The 19,295-nt window shown below is 37.4% G+C and overlaps 1 protein-coding gene across 1 annotated transcript in view; it reads right to left on the bottom strand.

The window, feature by feature from the left end:
* The window catches only part of CTNNA3 (catenin alpha 3), a 1,343,669-nt gene that overhangs the window by 983,047 nt on the left and 341,327 nt on the right, over nt 1-19,295 (bottom strand). The window contains exon 7 of the mRNA XM_054728624.1: nt 13,170-13,373. Within this exon, the coding sequence (XP_054584599.1) occupies nt 13,170-13,373 (204 nt within the window). The remainder of the gene's footprint in view (nt 1-13,169; nt 13,374-19,295) is intronic.

Raw genomic sequence — 19,295 nt, 5'->3', positions numbered from 1 at the left:
TACTTGTCATTTGAGCAATACACCATTTTCTTCATTAAACTAATTAAATTGGCACAATAGATCAAGTTATTTTGTGTTTTATGTCATTAAGGTACAGTATTTTCCTGACTTTCAAAATGGTCCTCATTTTTTTCCTATTGAGCAAGGGATAGACAAATAATTAAGGGCATAGAATCAAAAACCCAAAAATAGCCCCACACAAGTATAGCAAACTGATTTTTGACAAAGATGCAAAAATGAATTCAATCAAAGAAGACTATTTCAAAAAATAGTGCTGGAGAAATTGGATATCAATGGGCAAACAAAATGAACCTTGAGAAAAGTCTCACACTTCATAAAAATTAACTCAAAATAGATCATAAATGTAAACTTAAAATGTAAAACTATAAAACTTTTAAACAACCTAAAACTTAAAACTTTATGAACCTAAAACTTGATGAACATTCTTAAGACACAAAAACTATAATACATGAAAGAAAAGTTGATAAAATTTACTTCATCAGCTTTTATTGCAAGATAGCATTTGCAAACCTCATATCTAAAAAAGGTCTCTTTTGCAGAATATATAAAAGACTCTCAATAATTAACAGTAAAATACAAACAGTTCAATTACAAAATCAGGAAAAACATGAGTCATTCCACTAAAGAGTATATACAGGTGGCAAATAAGCATATAAAAAGATGTTTAACAGTTTAATATCATCACAATCCATTAGGGAAATGCAAATTAAGATCATGATAAGCAATGACTACACACCTATTAGAACAGCTAAAATAAAAACAATAAAAATACCAAAAGCTGGAGAGGGTGTGAAGTAGTTATTCCCTTTGCTGGTGGGAATGTAAAACACTATAGCTACTCTGAAAAACAGTTTGACAGTTTATTAAAAACTAAACATTCATTTACCATATGATCCAGTAATTGCTCTTCAGGGCATTTATCTCAGAGAAGTGAAAACTTATGTCTACACAAAACCCTGCGCATGACTGTTCATAGAAGCTTTATTTGTAATAGCCCCAAACTGGAAACAACGAAGTGTCCTATAATAGGTGATGGGTATAATAGACTGTGGGACTCTCCTAATATGGGATACTACTCAGCAATAAAAAGGAATAAACTATCAATACATGCAACATGGGTCGATTTCTAGGACATCATGCTGAGTGAAAAAAGCCAGTCGCAACATATACTGTATGATTTCATTTATAGAATATTTTTTAAAAGACAAAATTGTAGAAATAAAGAACAGATTAGTATTTGCCCGGGGTTAGAAATAGTAGGGTAGGGGTGAAGGGAAGGGAGAGATATCAGGAGGGTAAGTGTGACCATAAAGTAGTAGGAAGAGGAATACATTTGCAGTGATGGAATATATCTGTGTCTTTGTTATAGTGGTGATTACATAAATCTATGCATGTGATAAAAATATACACATAATATTTATCAATGTCAACTTCCTGGTTTTGACATCATACCATAGTTACATAAGATGCAACCAATGTGGATATGTGGCGAAAGGTACACAGAACTTCTCTGTACTATCATTGCAACTTCCTTTTAACCTATAATTATTTCCAAATAAAATGTGTGTGGGGGGGTTAATCTTAGTTTCTGGTCTTTGAGAGGTATTCCTAGAATACTTTCATAACCCCAAAATGAGAGGAGATGGGGAGGCTTCTCCATAGAGTATGAACAGCTGATTATAAAACAAAAGTAATCATCAAGTAGTTCAGTTAGTTCTACTGTACAAACGTCTAGCTTTTATACAAAGGTCAGAAACTAGATAAAGTGAGCAGTCGGTGCTTCTAAAGGAGCTGTAAAGTTAGGAAGAGCTTCTGTTTTTACAAAACATGATTCCCATAAGTAGTGATTACCATATCTCTGCTATGCACCAAGCAAAGGAATTATTTTTCTCTCTGCAGTTGTAAGCCAACTGCCATACTTAAGTACTGCCAACTTTGTGGGGTTGTGCATATTTATTTTTCTGAGCTCTACACTTAAAATTGCCAAGGAGGACGGGAGACTTAGTAACCACAAGAGGCTGCATGAACATTTGCCTGCTTCTGCAGCATAAATTACACAGTCAGTATTCAATGACTGTGACTCAATACCACTGAAGAGGGCATGTGATCATCATGCACATTTTGGGAATATCCATTGTGGCTCACCTGGAAAGTTTCAAAGTCACTTCTTAAAAGCAATTACAGACACCGTGACAGCATAAATGCATGCAGACACAAATAATCCTTGTGAAAATGGAATTCTGGTAGAGGGCCACTTATCTAGCTTTTTTGTTTAGTTTTCATATTGGGCATTAGAATCTTGACACATAATTAGATAAGGTTTACCCACTTCAGATCTCTGTTATAAGGATAACTGTAGTTTTATTTTTAACCCAGGACTTAAAGAACATAAAGGATTTTGAAAATTAAATAAATCTTTACTTTGTAACAGGACCCATTAACAGACTTCTCTACATACATCTGCTTACTAATATCAGTTTTGTCGTCCTCCTTACAAAGAACTTGCTAGCAACTCTGGACCATATGACTCAGCACAAGCATGTCAAACATGCTTGTAGCAGTTCCTAACATTTGATGTTAGGGTGGTTAGATTTGTCATGCTCCTCTCAAAGTAAAGTCTTTGCCAATAAAAGTCTGTAATACTCGGATTAGTATTACCATGTAAGAAGCCATCCCCAAACCTAGTGGTTAAAAGCAACAAATCATTCTCTCTCATGGTTCTGAGTTTGACTGACTCAGCCAGGATTTCACACATCAGGTCTCTATGCAGGACCAGTCAAGGTCAAGCTGCAGCCATATGAAGGTCTTAATTGGCTAGACGTCCAAGACAGCATCCTCACAGGATGGCCCTTAATGCTGGCTTTGGCTGGGAACTCAGGGTAGGCTATCAACCAGAGTGCCTACCTGGTGACTTCTCCATCTGCGTGGGCTTCTTACAGTATAGCAACTGCATCCTGAGAGGGAGGGTCCCAAGGCTGAGCATTCCAAGGGACTTAGGGGGAATCTGAAAGACCTTTTATGACATAACCTCAGAAGCTCCAGAAAGTTACTTCTGCCACATTTAATTGGTCGGGCAAGTTATGAAAACAAGCCCAGGTTCAAGAAGAAGAATATTAAATCCCACCTAGTGATGGAGGAGAGGCAAAGTCATACCAGAGAAAACGCAAAATGGGAGGTATCATTGTGGCCTTTTTTGGAAAATTCAATCCACCACATATGGCAAGTTTTGCTTTTCTCCAATATGCTAGTATAAAATGCTAGTGGCCTATTTTACTGGCTAACAGCAGAAACGGCAGCATGGTGCTATAGTTCTTGGTTGCCCTGACCTAAGTATTCTGTGTCTTTTTTCTTTTATTATATATATATTTTTACAGCAGCATTATTAAAGCTGAAGAAACATGAGATTATCAGGCAACAAAACTCTGTGGCGGAGAAGGCATTTCTGCATAGAGCTGTGTTGTCCAATACGATAGTCACTAAACACGTGGACAATGAACATTTTAAATGAGGCTAGTCCAGATGGACTATAAATGTAAAATGCACACCAGATTTCAGGGACTTAGTATTAAAAAGGAATGTAAACTATCTCAGCGTTAATGTTTATATTAATTAAATGTTGAAATAATATTTTGCATATACTGAACTAAATTATTCTCATTAGTTTTACCTGTTTCTTTTACTGTATGTAGCTACTAGAGAATTTTAAATTATATACGTGAATCACATATTATTCTAGCTTGCATAGCATTTCCATTACAAAGCACTGGCTCAGAAAATAAACTAAATCATATCTTCCATTGTGTACAACCACAACAATTCATGGTGTTTACACCATTAAATGGTCTTCAGGCATTTTAATTACTTCATGTTAAATCTTATGTGAGATATATAAGCACATTCAAAATCAATATTTGGTATTTCTATAAAACTCTGATTACCTTCCCTGACATTTAAATATACAATTCATATTTAATATATCTATAAGTTTACTCTATAATTGCAGCAATTCATTTCACATAGGATTTCAATTTTCCATTTCTGCTGAACAAATTATCACAAACTTAAGTGTCTTCAAGAATGGCCCCTTCCTCCATCTTTATAGCCGAAAATGGTGGATTGACCTCCCACACCACACACACATTTTCCCCCTCTCCCTCTCCCTCTGTCTGTCTCTCTCTCTCTCTCCCCCTCTCTCTCTTTTTCTCTCACTCTCTTCTCCTTCCATCTCAGGCAAGAAAAGTTCTCTGTTTTTAAGGACTCATGTAATTAGACTGGGGTCACCCATTTAATCCAGGAAAATCTCTCCTCCTCAAGGCCCCTGTACTCAATCACATTTTCAAAGTTTCTTATACCATGAGCATCCACAGGTTCCAAGGATTAATATGTGGACATCTGTGTAAGGGAGAGGAATGGGGGGACGAGTGACCAGTATTCTGATTACCATATAGGAATCAACTTTTTACAGGGCATAAAATTCCTTATAGATACATCCTTGTCATATGTAAATGAAAGAGACGTATTTTTTTTCAAATGAGGCATAGTGCCCTCAAACTGAATCATACTCAAAATCCAAATCTACTAAGGTACTAGGCATTTACTCCACATTTGTATAAATGTCAAACTAAAACAGTTAAAAGCTGCTCTTGGGGTGTTAAAGCAAAAATCAAAAACAAAAAACAGTTGAGTTCTTAAGATACAAAGAACGACAGCTATCTCTAAGGAAAGCATAAGTCAAATTGTTAGCACAGGTAGCTAGTTGGTTAAAGAAGGGAGCAAATGGAATCGAACATTAAGCCCGATTCACTAGGAAGCCACAGCATTCACAGGCTCACCCGGGTACAGCCACATCCTCCACCAGAGACCAATAAACTGAAAAACACCGTCTCCAACATAATCAACCACTCACAAGCCAGCCAGCCAGCACTGCCGTGTAATGGAAAAATTTAAGATTTTTAAAATGTAAAGAATCTAAAACAGTGCACCCGATCTAATAATGGACTAACTCTAATATGCAGTCTATGCCAAAACATGAAAGAAAAAGAAAGAAAATAAATTTTGAAGCTGCCTTTACATTTTTATAGTTTTAACTAGAGGTCCGGTGCACGAAATTCGTGCACGGAGGGGGGTTGTCCCTCAGCCCAGCCTGTACCCTCTCCAATCTCGGACCCCTCAAAGGATGTCCGACTGCCCGTTTAGGCCCGATCCCTAGGATCGGGCCTAAACGGGCAGTCGGACATCCCTCTCATAATCCAGGACTGCTGGCTCCCAACTGCTTGCCTGCCTGCCTTCCTGATTGCCCCTAACTGCTTCTGCCTGCCAGCCTGATCACCCCCTAATCACTCCCATGCCAGCCTGTTTGCCCCCAACTTCCCTCCTCTGCTGGCCTGGTCACCCCTAACTGCCCTCTCCTGCAGGGTTGATCACCTCCAACTGCCCTTCCTTGCAGGCCTGATCCCTCTCAACTGCCCTCCCTTGCAGGCTGGGTGCCTCCCAACTGCCCTCTCTTGCTGGCCATCTTGTGGTGGCCATCTTGTGTCCACATGGGGGCAGGATCTTTGACCACATGGGGGCAGCTATATTGTGTGTTGCAGTGATGATCAATCTGCATAGTTCTCTTTTATTAGATAGGACAGAGGCCTGGTACAGGGGTGGGGGCCAGCTGGTTTGCCCTGAAGGGTGTCCCTGATCAAGGTGGGGTTCCCTTGGGGCATGGGGCGGCCTGAGCGAGGGGCCTGTGGTGGTTTGCAGGTGGGCCACGCCCCCTGGGACGCAAGTGGAGACCCTGGTATCTGGAATTTATTTTCCTTCTACAACTGAAACTTTGTAGCCTGGAGCAGAGCCAAGCCTGGGGCTCCCTCCGAGGCCCAAATCCATTTCTGTTGGGGTTATAATTGAAACTTTGTTGCCTTAAGCGGGTGGGCCTGGCCAGGGTGTGCAGAAAGCTTTGCTTCCCCTGTTGCCAGCGGCAACACTGGCCTGCTCTCTCAAGCTCCATTCTACTGCCATTTGTTTGAATTTGTTTACCTTCTATAATTGAAACTTTGTAGCTTGAGTGGAGGCTTAGGCCTGCAACGGCTGGCAGAAAGCTTGGCTTCCTCTGTTACCTAGGGAACCTTGCTCTCTGTGGCTGTAGCCATCTTGGTTTGGGTTAATTTGCATACTCGCTCTGATTGGGTGGTGGGCGTGGCTTGTGGACGTGGCTTCTGGGTGTGTCGGAGGTATGGTCAATTTGCATATTTGTCTATTATTATATAGGATTCTAACCTGTCTCTAGTATTCAAAGAGCTATTGCATATAGATCATCCTAACAGCTTTACCTTATCATCATGAGAAATAAGGGTGAAATAATTTCCAAAATGAATTTTTAGGAGAGAAGTGAAGGCCTTATATGGAAGAAAACCCCCATAATATATCTTTGTTGGCTTTATCGAATCTTTATAATACTACAAGACAGGGAATGCATTAAACCCGACATACAAATAAAATAGATCTCTGAATAACAAAAACCATTCAATTTGATTATCTACTCACTCAACAAATATAGAATGAGAACCAACAACGGGCATTTACATAAGATACCTGAAGAAGAAACTATTGAGCAAGTGAGAGGTCTAGAAGTGGGAAATGGTCCCTGAATACAGTCTAGGCCTGACTTGTTTATACTAGCAGAGCCATCTCTTGCTCAACTGTCTAATATCCCCTTATAGTAAAGTGTTAATCTGAGACCTAACTTCTCCAATAATTCCATATCTCCTGAAAATCCTCCCCAGCAAGACATCTAAACTTAAGAACATCAACATAATTTCAACCCACCCCCAGAAATATATCCGAGTCTGATTCTTAACCTTTTGCACTCGGATGTCGAGTGTGACTCAACACGGTTAGCATTAGAATAAAGGAATCGAGAAAAAAGCAACCGAGTGCAAAGGGTTAAGAACTGAAGCATGATGGCCAATCACTTCCAGTTACATTTTCACCAATTATAAAAATACCACCCTTTAAAAACAACTGATTCCCCTCTACCCTTCCTTCATGGGAGGACCTTCTTATTCTCCCTCATCAACATGAAGAATTCCTTTAATTACACTGTAAATCAGGGAAGATGGACTAGACCTAACCCATACTGGAAGTATAACAAAACCAGCAGATATACCTTAGAAAAAATATACTTCTAAGTTTTAAAAGACAAAGTTAAAAGCTTTTTCTGATTCAAAATGTTCTCTGAAATATATACTTTTTATTAAATTTGTCGGGGTGACATTGGTTAAGAAAATTATATAGGTTTTAGGTGTACAATTCCATAATACATCATCTGTATGTGTGTTCAACACCCCAAGCCGTCTCCTCCCATCACCATTTATCCCCCCTATACACTCTTCTACCTCCCCCAATGCCCTTTTCCTTTGGTAATCACCATACTGTTGTCTGTGTCCATGATGGGTATTTTGTTTTCTGTTTGTTTGCTTCCTTGCTTGCTTAAGCCCTTCACCTTTTTCACCCAGCCTCTCAACCCCCTCTGGAGTATATTTTTTAATAAGTAAAAATCCTGTTTTGGAATATGACTGGATGTGGATCCAAATGTACAGAGTGATGAGAAAATTTTTTTTCATAATTTTCACATTGATCCTTAGAAGAGACCTGTACTTTGCAAAAGCAGGCCTTTTATAACAGGCAATTCATCATATAAATTTACTAAATATTTGAAACTCATTTCATTTAATGTCAGAGAAGCTGCTTCTCCATTACATGGCATATATAGAATGCAATAATTTCACTGATTCTTCCATTTATTCAAAAGTACAATTCAGCTTTTTCTAAATCCGAGGCATTATGCCTGGGGCTTTCGGTAAAACAGCAAATAAAACAGACACGTTATCTGCCAGCATGGAGCTTAAAGTGAGTAAGGGATACTAACTAAAAGCAGATCTGAAATGCAAGGATTACTGATACTTCCACAGAAGAGACTAGGGAAGACTGGTAGGTCCTGGGCCTCCCAGAGATGTCCGTATCCTCATTCCCAGAACCTGTGAAAGTGTTAGTTACATGGCAAAAGGGTGTAATTAAGAGCACGGGCTTTGAGATGAGATAATTATCCTGGATCATGGAAGGGCCCTACTTATCATCACATGAGTCCTAAAAAGTAGAGAACATTTCCTGGCTGCAGTCAGAGAAAAAGATGCGAGGACAGAAGCAGAGGCAGAGAGATGTGACGTAGCTGGCTCTGGGTGCAGGCAGAGGGCCATGAGCCAAGGAATGCAGGTGGCCTCTGGAAGCTAGAGCTGGAAGAGGCAAGGGAATGGATTCTTCCCTGGAGCCGCCAGAAAAGGATGCCACCCTGCTGACACTTCCGCTTCGAACCCAGGGAGATTTGTGTCAAACTCTGACCAACAGAGCTGTAAACAGTAATCAGTGTTATTTAAGCTCCCAAGTGGGAATTTGTTACGGTAGCAATAGAAAACCAAATTTTATATATATTCTATATGACACATATTATATATATATATACACAAATTTAAAAGAAGAAAAATATTAGGGCAAACATATATAATCATTAATACTGTTAAGTGGTTGTCTGTTTTATTTGTTATTGACCCACCTGGTCTCATTTCCTACTAATTTCTTACCAATGTGACAAGACAATGAACTTACTGAATAGTAGCTTCGGTGAAAAAAAAATGAAAGAGATTTACTGATCTGTTTAAGGAGGTAAAGTTACATTCAAACTGGTCATGTGAATTGAGTCTGAAAAAAACATAAATTGCATTTATTTCCTACTTCTGTGGGCTCCTTAGACTTGCAAAATTTGAAGCCTTGAAACCATATTCACATAAGAGATCTACAGATTTTGATGAGTATTATTCCTGCTTTAAGTGTCCATGATTATTGTTATTGTAGCTGAATTATCATCAAGTAGTTACTCTATCGATATAGCTCAATTACAAAAGCTGCTACTTGGAAAAGCAAACCAGGTCCAACAAAAGAGAAACAATATTCCTTAAATTAGGATGCTGAGGACTTAAGAACAGAAGCTGTCCTAAAATCTTTGAGGGAACTGAGAAAGATTTGCGTTCAGGTAGTCGCAGGGCAGTTCATTTCCTTTCATTAAAGATGATGAAACAGCTATAGAGGAACATCATTGGTGATATAAACCTAGAGCAAAAATAAACCTGGGAATATGTTCTGATAATTTAATCCACAGTTTTCCAGATTCATTCTTGCTTTTAATTCTAATATTCATTGGCTCAGTCAGACACTAGTATTAGGCATAAAATTCTGCATTTTTCCATGAAAGGAAACTATTACATTGCTTTTGGAGTGTCTTTTCATAGTACCGTAAGTTTCTATATTTTATTATGAATAGGTTGTACTCATCAATGAAATGTTTCCATGTGTGACTGATGGGCATCTGACCCTGTGGACCACCATAAACTTAGCTCCTCCCACTCTGACTTCTACACCAACATCAGAGCAAATCATCAGACAGAACCCACACACACAATCAATGTCTTTTCTTTCCAAAGAAAAAAATGCCTTCCTCAACAAGTATTTGACATTTGCTCTAGGAGAAAGGCATATATAAATATTCTTAGATCAACTAAAGCACATCCCCTCAACTGTTCTTCCTTCCCTCTGTTCCTGTTCTCACCCTGAACACTCCCTCCATATTTTCTCCACACCTATCATATAAATACCATAAATAAACTTCAAATTAATTGCTTCAGGCACGTTGTCATTTTAATTTAAAAGACTGAGAAGCAGCAAGCACTAAATTCAATTTACCTGTATCCAAATAATAATTACTGAGCACCTGCTATCTGCAAGGCTCTATGCTAAGCGCCAGGAACAGTCCCCACTCTCCTAGGGCTCCTGGCTAGTGGAGCAGGCAGACAAGCAAACAGAGGAATTCCATCTGGGATAAGAGCTCTAAAGGGGAAATGCCACGAGGGAGATACTGCTGGGGGTGTTTGCCCTCCTTTGCCAGAGGGGAGAAGAGAAAGCATGGGGGAAGGAGGAAGAAAGAAAAAACAACCTCCATCAAGTATAAATAGTAGTGCAATCTAATCAATTAAATAACCAAGAAATATTTGGGTTCCTACAATTAAGATTACCCTTAAAATGATGAAATTGAGATAATTATCTGGACAAGTTTAAAAAAAACACGCTACTTACCTTTCATCTGAGTTATTTATTATAAACAAAAAAGTCGCTTTCCACTTCACTCTTCTAACATAACACAGAACTTACCTTGTTTTAAAATGAAAATACCTAACAGAAAGATATTAGTAATGTAAGTTTTGTGTACTTGACTCCTTGAAACTGAACATGAGATTAAATCCTCAATAAGTGAAAGAGCAAGAAGACATAGAAAAGTGCAAACCTATTTTCAGTGCCTTACTTAGCATATTTGATACCAGTAATACATTCTTTTTAAACACCTCTCTCCTCTGTATAACAAAATTACATTTCAGTAATAATCTCAAATAATCATTACTTTCCTAATTTGTTCTTTAACTTTAAAGTGATAGACAATCTTCAAAAGGAGAATACATTTCAAAGTTATAACTCAAATTCAATGAAACATTTCACGATTGAAATTTACACTGACCTAACAAAAATATTACCCCTCACAATTCAGTTCCATGATTATAATTTTTAAATTAAGAAAAACACCTCCATGATCACATAAAATAACAGAATTGAAGTAACTCCAGTTCTTTGTCTTTGTAATCATTGTGTCATCCCTGTCAATTTTGAATCTGCTATTTCAGTGCAAAAAGACTATACTGTTTATTAAAGGATAGTCATTAAAATGTGCTAATTTGAATTACATACACATATTATTAAAACAACAACTACAGCCAATTGCTTAGAATTTAGAAGAATTATGTGGAAAACGTCTTATCAGTGACATTTAGAATTGGTGGTGCATGGTGATAATATGAAGCAGACTGACTTTTAGTTGGTTTTATAAATTTCTAGAAACAGTGTACCTTCTTAATGATTGCACCCTAGGCAGAATGTTCCCATAACTTCACCTTTGGTATGAATAGTGTTCAACCCCAAAAGTTTTTAAGCCTAAGTGGAAGAAACCATAAAACCACTACTATTTTTATGTGACATATGTTTATTATGTACAGACCCAGCTTCAGGGGCCTGTGACTGCACAGAGCCCTTTTCTGCTCAAAAATTCCACCCTTGGCTTTTTTTTTTTTCTTAATTCTTTATTGTTGAAAATTTTATATATGTCTCCTTTTTCCCCCATTGAGCTCTCCCAGCCTGCTCTTGTCCCCCAGTACAGGCCCTCACTCCCCCATATTGCTTTTGTCCATTGGTTATGCTTATGTGCATGCATACAAGTCCTTTGGTTTTTAATGTTCTGTTACCACAGTGTTCATATTCTTAACAACTTTACCTTTGAAGTTGTGTATTAAGTGAAGTCCTAAGGGGCAATGAAGCATGTACCCTAGACTCACATGCAGGCAGAGGTCCTCAGCCTATTTCCCCACCCGGTGATTGCTGCCACCATTCACTCCTGGTAGGCTCCTTGGCACAGTCAGGGTGGGCTGGAGTTATGGGTCAAGTACACAAACACCTGTGAGGGTCTGCATGCTCCCATAAGCATCCCTATGCTCTAGAGAACCTAACACTAAATAAAAATAACTTTCTTAGGTCAACTGAGACTGTGAATAAAGGAAAAAGGTACTCCCACTCCCCCCACCACCCCAACCTCGCTTTTGAGCAGGCTTTGCATTTTCAGTTTTGCACTGGGCTCTACAATTATGCAGCCATCCTTGTCTATACATGTGTGTGAGTGTGTGCATGTGCATCTAAAAGAATAAAATAACTTAATCTATATGTTAATCTATATGTGGTAAAATAATTGTATCTATACTTTTATAATTTATAGATAAAATAAGTTTACATGTAACTTCAGGCTATTTTGATCTACAAAGGTAAATACAACGTACAAGTACACAGATCAGTAGAGAAGAAATTCCAATACAATATAACCTTCTGAGTTTCTTATAATGGATGCATTCCCTTAAAAAACCTTTAAGATTATATCTTAAAAATGGGGTTATTCTAGCTTAAGAAGCAGGACATGACACTATTAACATGTTCTTCTTATTAACTAAATGTACTTTACAACTCTGATTTCTTGATAAGCAAGAGATTGTTGGTCAGGAGCCAAAGTCATCAAATATTAAGAACAAGGAGCTATATCAAACATGTTGAAAAGTCCTTAAAACTCACTAATTTTAGCACATATTATTCACATAAATTACTTATACTGAATAATCCCAATTCTTCAGTTTCACATCCAAAAAGTGATGTTTTGAAACTAATAATTTTTATTCCATTTATAATAGGGCAGATCAACAAAACATTCCAATTATAAACCTTTCATTTTGTTGAGCTCTTCTATTTAAAAAGGCTTCATGGTCAATATAGTTGACCATGAAGACTTCCTTCATTTTAAAAATGGCACTAAGATTTGAATGTAAGACTCCACAGATGGATGAAAAAAAAATACATATTTATATGGAATTAATATATAATATATGAATACATAAAATATGAAAGCAAAAGGACCTTGAAACATTTGTGCATTTGTCTAAATTTAGACAGCATTCCTAATATTCCTAAAAGATAGTTAAAACTGCCAAAACTCTATAGCATTATGTCACATTTGAAAAGGGTTACGAGCCATCCGAACTAAATGAGCTCTTTTACATCTTCAAAAATGGTCCCTGATCCCCGCAGCAATGACTTCATCCAATACTATCTAAAGTCTGACTTGGATATTCACCAACTTCAGTCTGAGAATATGGTCCTTTTCTTAACCTTTTTATCCTTTAAATTGATGTGCAGCTCCACTTTCCCTTCTCCAATCCTGAATCCCTTCTTCAACTAACATCTAGATACTGTTTCAAACAAAGCAATCAAATGTAAACAACCTTCTGGTTAGATTCCATCCCTAGAAAATCCAATCTCACTGCTACACCCTGTGAGCAACCTGAGCAGAATCCACTCAGCAAGCCGATCTTATTTATTTATCACTTATCACTTATTTATCACTTATCACATGTTCAACACAGAAAGTCGGCACATATCCAATGTGCAGAATGGGGGAAGCAGTTACTCACGTTGTTCATGTACTCGGAAAGCAGGTCCTGCAGAGCCTGGCGAATGGCGTTGCATTCTGCGATGATCCGCTCCCGATGGAAATCCCTGGTGCAGGAAGAGTCAGCCAACAGAGCAGCCCCGCTGATGATGGCTTCAAGGCGTTGCTCTAGTGATGGTCTTATTTCCTCCTCAGTCACTGTCAGTGGATCCAAGACAATTAAATTCTAAAGGCAAAACACATTTGGAGGGTTAGAACTTCATAACATCCTATTTGTTAAGAAAAATAAATATTTTGGTTTCACCTTTAGAATTCAGATGTCATAAGAAAATTGCATTTCTACTGCCTCACTCAGTTTATGCATAATTCTATGCGGCAATTATTATTCAGGGGAGTGACAAGAACTGTACAATTATGAGCACTGGTTCTAATATCAGACAGATCTGTATTCAAATCTTGCCTTTCCCGCTCATCAACAGTGTGAGCTAACTCAGGGGTCTTAGGTTCTCTGAGCCTCACCTTCCTGATCTGTAAAGTTTTAATATTAACATTGTGCATCTCATAAAACTGTTGTAAGAACAATATGAGTGCTTAATACAGTGCACGGCACATTCTTATTTACAATACTCACCTTTAAATAGAACTCTATTGTTTAAATGATATTTTCACATATATAATCAAATCCTGACAGCACTATAAAGAGGTGGGCAGCAAACATATTGTTAAATTGGTGATAAATGACTAAGACTGTTTCACTCAAGGTCACTGAGAAAATAATGGTAAAGTTCAGACAAGTATCCAGGTCTAATAATATCTAATTCAATATTCATTTCATTACACCTTACTATAAATCACACACTCTAATTAACTTAAACACTAACATATCAAAAAGAATTTTGTATTGTAGTTATTTACTGAAAAAGCAAGACTCCATCTTTCTGTTGATCTATTATAACTTCCAGCTATTCCTACTATTGAAAATTGACATGGTATTTTTAAGGTTTACATGAGATATAAGTCTCCAAGCAAAAGAAGTCAAGATAATCTATAGTCCCTGAAAAAATGATGAAAGGTGTGAGGGTCTAGGGGTTCTTTATTAAAATAGAGAGGAAGCTTTTCCAAAGTTTAGGCATAATGTGGCAATTAGAGAAAGAGTTAGCATCAAATAAAAGCTCTCTGAATAATCCTTAACATAAAATGGATACATATAATAATCTTCAAATACTAGTATATAGTTGACATGAAGATTTTAAATGTATGTGCAAGTATAAATCTATACACACACAATGAACACCATTGATATTTAGAGTATATAATCATACAATTAAATTTTAAATATACTCATATGTAGAGAGAGCTCTATGTATATTGTGTATGTGTGTGTATAAAATCATAAATTGATCATTGCACTATGTTATTACATTATGATAAATATCTGGGGATCAAAAGTAGTCAGATAAAATTTTAAATTTAAGTCAGTAACTCCAGGAACAGGCTAGGAGGAGAAAATTATTACAGAAACAGAAATAATTTTAAAGCAATGAGGGGAAAAAATGGCACTATGTAATGTTCACATATTGTAGAATATAAAATATAAACTCAGTTTATATTCAAACTAAACTCAGTTTAGTTTCAAAAAGGAAATAAAGTTTACAAATGCCAAATTTAATATTTTTGCTATCCAATGCATAATCTTTTGGATGAGACAATAATTCATCCATGGGCTTGGCCATCAGTCAAGGATTCATTTACATTTAAATCTACCTCCTTATTTCACTTGTCATTTTTACCATATCTTCCTTTGGCTCACTAAGTTAGTACACACATTCCACTCTAATGGTTCATAACAATAATTAAACCAATTAAAACCTCTTTTGAAAATGTCTCCACTATGATATCATCACTAAGAAGAGACACTGCGGGCAACAGAATTGTTCTTTGATTGCTCGAATGCAATCAGAAGTGACAGGAACAGTTAACATGTCTCCAGCATTGTAATGATACAAAAAGTTAATTAAATTTCAAATCTGTTCACCTATAAGAATTGCAAGAAGAAACTAGTAATTTCAGGACGTGATTTTATGTCAGGAAACAGCCTCTATTCTAGGATTAAGTCATACAATTTCCTGCTCTATAGGGTCATTCCTCAAACTCTCTAGCCTTTGGATTTTCACTTGCATGACATTTAAGACTTCTCAGATTTTTCAGGCTCTTTTGCACTGAAACCATGGCCTACTCTGACGTCTGATACCCCCACACATGCCTCTTGATTCCTCTTTGACTACCTGTCTTCCTATTCATATTCAATAACAGTTTTCACTAACCTTGTCATCAAATCAATAAAAAGGTACGTTTTTTAAAAGTAACTTGAATGTCCTATGAAATACCACTGGGTGTTTGAGACCTGCTGAAATTAATAACTATCTCTTAAGGACTTCAGTAAGATGATGAAATTAGAATATCCATACCTCATACCCCCACAGAAAACCGATTTTCATAATGACTTATGAATGAGAATACCTTTATGAAAGCCTGGGAGTAGAGCTGAGAGGTTCCAGCACACCAGTGGAGCAAAAAAACAAATAAAAGAATAAGAAGCACTGACAAGGATAAGAACAGTCATCCCTCTTCCAAGGCCAAAAGAGACTGTGGTGGCCAGTCATTTCCCCATGGGAGAAAGTGAGTGCAAAGTGAGCACTCCTCTTCCCCAGACTTGTGGGATGCTGCCCAAGAAGCCCACTTCCATCTCTTCTCACCCATACCATTGAGAGGATTGGAACAGCTGAATAATTTTAGGATAGGGAAGAGCAGAGAAAAGGGTAGAAGCTCACAGCAACCAATACATGGTTCTCAACCAGCAGCAGATCCTACTAATTGTATAGCAGATTTCAACAAGAGCCCCATCATCAAATCCAGTAGGACCCCTAACTAAAGACTCTCCAACTAGGTGGTGTGCACCCCCAGCACTTCATGCACTCACCCTGCTGTAGCCAACCCCATAGTCCCCTGCAGATGATGGACTCAAGTTCCCGCAAACAGCATATAAATACTAGCATCCAGCTGGATCTTTTAGATTGGCAGAGAGTACACAACATTAAACACTTCTGGGCATTACCCTAGGGAAAATTAGTAGGAGACCCTCAGCACCTAGCCTGGGTTTGCGGTATCAAGAGGAGGCACACAGTCTAAGACTTCCCCCTCAAGGGGAACAAGAGGAATGGAGCAGCAGCATTCATAGAAAAAGAAATCTGAGAGACTTCAGTATCTCTAGCTTGGCTTACTGAAGCTGGTTAGGAAAGAATTGAGGAGGTGACTGCTTCTTAAAATGTAAAGATAACAGTGTCAGGTTTCAAAGGACCCGAAGCATCAAGGAAATATGATATCACCAAAGGAACAAAACAAATTCCAGTAGCAGATCCCAAAGAAATGGAGATTTACTGATTGCCTTGGAAAAATACAAAATAATTCAAAATTCATTTTTAAAAAGCTTAGTGAGATATGAGAGAACAGAGATACACAACTCAACTAAATCAGGAAAACAATACATGTACAAATAAGTTTAACCAAGAGACAGAAATCATAAAAAAGAATCAAACAGAAATGCTGGAGCAAAATAATACAATGACTGAACTGCGAATTCACTAGAGGAGTTCAACAACAGACTGGAACATTCAAAAGAAAGAACCAATGAACTTAATGACAGATCATTTGAATTATGTAGTCAGAGGCATACAAAAAAATTCAAGTAAAAAAAGCCTACTGGACTTATGGGACACAATACAAAAAAAAAAAACAATATATAGTCATATGCTGCATAAAGATGCTTCAGTCAATGATGGACCACATATACAATGGTGGTCCCATAAGAGCACAATAGAGCAGGAAAATTCCTATTACCTAGTGACACTGTAGCCATGGTAACATTACATTGAAATGCATTACACACATGTTTGTATTGATGGTGGTGCAAACAAACCTACTGTGCTGCCATTCCTATAAAACTTGATGCCCTTCATGATTAAAAACTCTCAACAAATTAGGTATGGAAAGAATGTACATCATCACAATAAAGGCTGTATATAACAAGCCACTGTTAACATCATACTCAACAGTGAAAAGCTAAAAGCTTCTTCTAAAATCAGAGGAAATGAGACAAGAATAATTACTTCTGCAACTTTTTATCAGCATAGTACTGAAAGTCCTAGCAGAGCAATTGGACAATATCAATATCTTCTCTATATATAAAAGCCTAAGCGACCTTTACGACCGACTGAATGACCTGAACCACTGGTTGACCAGTCACTATGATGTGCACTGACCATCAGGGAGCAGATGCCCAGTGCAGGAGCTGCCCCCTGGTGATCAGTGTGCTCCCATGGCCAGCCTCCTTTGGACTCTCACCGCCCCCCCTCTCCAGCCAACCTCCCAAGGCTTCTCCCCCCAGCCAGCCAGCCCCACAACCAGCCAGGCAACCTCCCGTGTTCCCTCCCCACTGCTGGCCAGCCCCCACGATAGGCCCCAATCAGGGGGCCAGCCAGCCAACCTCCCAGAGTCTCTTCCCCCCAGCTTGCCAGCCCCCCAATATGCCTCAATCACTGGCCAGGCCGAGGGACCCCACCCGTGCACGAATTTGTGCATCAGGCCTCTAGTAAAAAAATAAAAGGCATCCAATTTTGAAAAGAAAGAAGTAAAATTGTCTCTGTTGACAGATGATATGATCCTACCTATAGAAAACTCTGCATACACCGTCAAAAAACTGTTAGTACTAATAACAATTTCAGTGGTTTCAGGATAAAAATCAACATGCAAAAACCAGTTGCATTTCTATACAATTACAACAAATTATTTGAAAAAAATTAAGAAAACAATATATTTGCAATAGCATCAAAAATAATAAAATATTTAGGAATAATTTAATTAAATAGATGATAGATCTGTATACTGACAACTGTAAAACATTGGTGAAAGAAACTGAATAATAAAATAATAAATGCAGAATATCCCAGGTTTATGGATTTTAAGAATTAATATTGTTAAAATGTCCATACAACCCAAAGCAATTTACTGGTTCAATGCAATCCTTATCAAAATTCCAATGGCATTTTTCACAGAAAAAGAAAAAAACAATCTTACAATTCACATGGAACCACAAAAGACCAACAATAGTCAAAACAGTCTTGTGGGGTCAATTGGGGGATAAGGAGACATATGTAATACTTTAAGCAATAAAAAAAAAAAAGTCAAAACAGTCTTGAGCAAGAAGGACAAAGCTGGAGGTATCACACTTCCTGATTTCAAACTATATTACAAAGCTAAAGGAATCAAAACATTATGGTACTGGTATAAAAGCATCTGCAAAGACCAATAGAACAGAATAGAGAGCCCAAATATAAACTCAAGTACGTTCAACAAGTGTGCCCAGAACACACAATGGGGAAAGCATAGTCTATGCAATAAGTGGTGCTGGGAAAATTGGAGAACTGCATGTAAAAAAATGAAATTAGACTCTTATCTTACACAGTACAAAAAAAAAAAAAAAAACCCTCAAAATAGTTTAATGACTTAAATTTAAGATCTGAAACCATAAAACTCCTAGAAGCAAACAGAGAAGAAAATCTTTACATTGGTCTTGGATTTTTTGGATATTACCAAAAGCACAGGCAACAAAAGCAAAAGTAGACAAGTGGGACTACAAAAACCTAAAAACTTTCTGCACACTTACACAAACAATAAAATGAAAAGGCAACATGAAGGATACAAAAAATATTTTCAAATCGTGTATTTGCTAAGAGATTGATATCCAAATTATGTAAGAAACGCATACAACTAAATAGCAAAATAACAACAAATAACTCAATTTATAAATGGGCAAAAAAAATGAACGTTTCTCAAAAGATGATATACAAATGGCCACCTGGATATTATTAAAAGATAAGTATATATATATAGTATGGTGAGGATGTGAAAAAAAAAAAGAATCCTTGTACACTGTTGCTGGGAATGCAACTTAGTACAATATGGAAAACAGTATGGAATTTCCTCAAAAAATTAAAAATAGAACTGCCATTTGACCCAGTGATCTCACTTCTAGGAACATACCCTAAGAATCACAAACACTGATCAGAAAAAATAGATGCACCCCTATGTT

The sequence above is a fragment of the Eptesicus fuscus genome, chromosome 17 (assembly GCF_027574615.1).
Source record: "Eptesicus fuscus isolate TK198812 chromosome 17, DD_ASM_mEF_20220401, whole genome shotgun sequence".
Classification (NCBI taxonomy): domain Eukaryota; kingdom Metazoa; phylum Chordata; class Mammalia; order Chiroptera; family Vespertilionidae; genus Eptesicus; species Eptesicus fuscus.
The sequence above is the reverse complement of the archived record's forward strand: the minus strand, read 5'-3'. Positions and strand labels throughout refer to the sequence as shown.